General features: G+C 68.3%; 1 protein-coding gene across 1 annotated transcript; it reads left to right on the forward strand.

Moving 5' to 3' along the window:
- Positions 1-99: 99 nt before the first annotated feature.
- On the forward strand, positions 100-1,518 carry LOC114072937 (synaptic vesicle glycoprotein 2A-like; the record flags this gene model as incomplete). Its single annotated transcript, XM_027910754.1, has 5 exons — positions 100-275; positions 368-519; positions 612-745; positions 1,077-1,166; positions 1,369-1,518. Coding segments are annotated over exons 1-5 (687 nt in total), but the record flags the coding sequence as incomplete, so codon positions are not given.
- Between the last annotated feature and the right edge of the window lie 51 nt (positions 1,519-1,569).

Below are 1,569 nucleotides of genomic sequence, written 5' to 3' on the forward strand. Positions count from 1 at the left end.
GGGGGTCCCTGCCCACCCCACGCCTCCAGTGCCGGGTGAGTCGGGCTGGGGGTCCCAGGAGTGACCCCTCTGCGTGTGTCCCCCCCTTCCCCAGGACTCATCGTGTACCTGGGCATGATGGTGGGCGCGTTCGTGTGGGGCGGGCTGGCCGACCGGCTGGGCCGAAGGCAGTGCCTCCTCATCTCCCTCTCCGTCAACAGCGTCTTCGCCTTCTTCTCCTCCTTCGTCCAGGGCTACGGCACCTTCCTCTTCTGCCGCCTGCTCTCGGGCGTGGGGTAAGGGGGGCCCGGCCGCGCGTGGGACCCCCGGGGCGGGGGCTGAGCCGGCTCAGGGGGCGGGGGGTGACGCCGCTGCCCTCCGTCCCCAGCATCGGCGGCTCCATCCCCATCGTCTTCTCCTACTTCTCGGAGTTCCTGGCGCAGGAGAAGCGCGGGGAGCACCTGAGCTGGCTCTGCATGTTCTGGATGATCGGGGGCATCTACGCCTCGGCCATGGCCTGGGCCATCATCCCCCACTACGGTAGGACCCCCCCCCACCCCGCTGTGGCCGGTGGAGGGTGAGGAGTGTGCCGGGTTCCAGCCCTGGCACCGTGTCCCCTGCTGTCCCCGCAGGCTGGAGCTTCCAGATGGGCTCTGCCTACCAGTTCCACAGCTGGAGGGTCTTCGTCCTCGTCTGCGCCTTCCCCTCGGTCTTCGCCATCGGGGCTCTCACCACCATGCCCGAGAGCCCCCGCTTCTACCTGGAGGTGGGGGCACGGGGTGGGCACGGCTGTGCCCGGGGAGGGGGGCTGGGGGTGCATCAGGGACCCCGAGGGGGTGGCGCAGATGGGGGGCACTCGGGTGAGGACCCCCAGGCGGGTGGTGGGAGGTGATGAAGATGGTGGAGGGACCCACACAAGGAGTGGGGCGGGGTGGGGACTGCAGGGGGGTGGTCCAGGTCCATGTCTGTGTCCATGTCCGGGTCTGGGGTGTCCTGGGATGTCCTGGGGTGTCCTGGGATGTCCTGAGATGTCCTGGGGTGTCCTGGGGTGTCCTGGATGTCCCAAATGTCCCGGGTGACCCGGTGCTGCCCCACAGAACGGGAAGCATGATGAGGCCTGGATGGTGCTGAAGCAGGTCCACGACACCAACATGAGGGCCAAGGGCCACCCCGAGAGGGTCTTCTCGGTAAGGACCCCCCCCAGGGCTGAGCCCCGGGGTCCCCAGGGTGGGAGGGGGTGGGGGGTTCCTCCAGGAGCAGGGGCTGCAATTCCCAGCTCTGGGATAAAAGCAGCTGCTGTAATGGGGATAAAAACTGAGATCCAAGGTGGGGCGGGGCCGTGGCTGGTGCATCTCGGTGTCCCCAAACTGCCTTGTCCCCCCCCCCCAGGTCACACACATCAAGACCATCAAGCGGGAGGACGAGCTCATCGAGATCCAGTCGGACACCGGGACGTGGTACCGGCGCTGGCTCGTCCGATGCCTCAACCTGTCCCAGCAGGTGAGGCCGGGGCTGCCAGGGGGTCCCCACGACCCCCCTGTCCCATCACCTGCCCTGTCCCTGTCACCTGCCCTGTCCCTGTCACCTGCC

This window comes from Empidonax traillii, unplaced genomic scaffold (genome assembly GCF_003031625.1).
Source record: "Empidonax traillii isolate 1590-97213 ecotype Southwest subspecies unplaced genomic scaffold, ASM303162v1 scaffold4560:size9480, whole genome shotgun sequence".
NCBI lineage: Eukaryota > Metazoa > Chordata > Aves > Passeriformes > Tyrannidae > Empidonax > Empidonax traillii.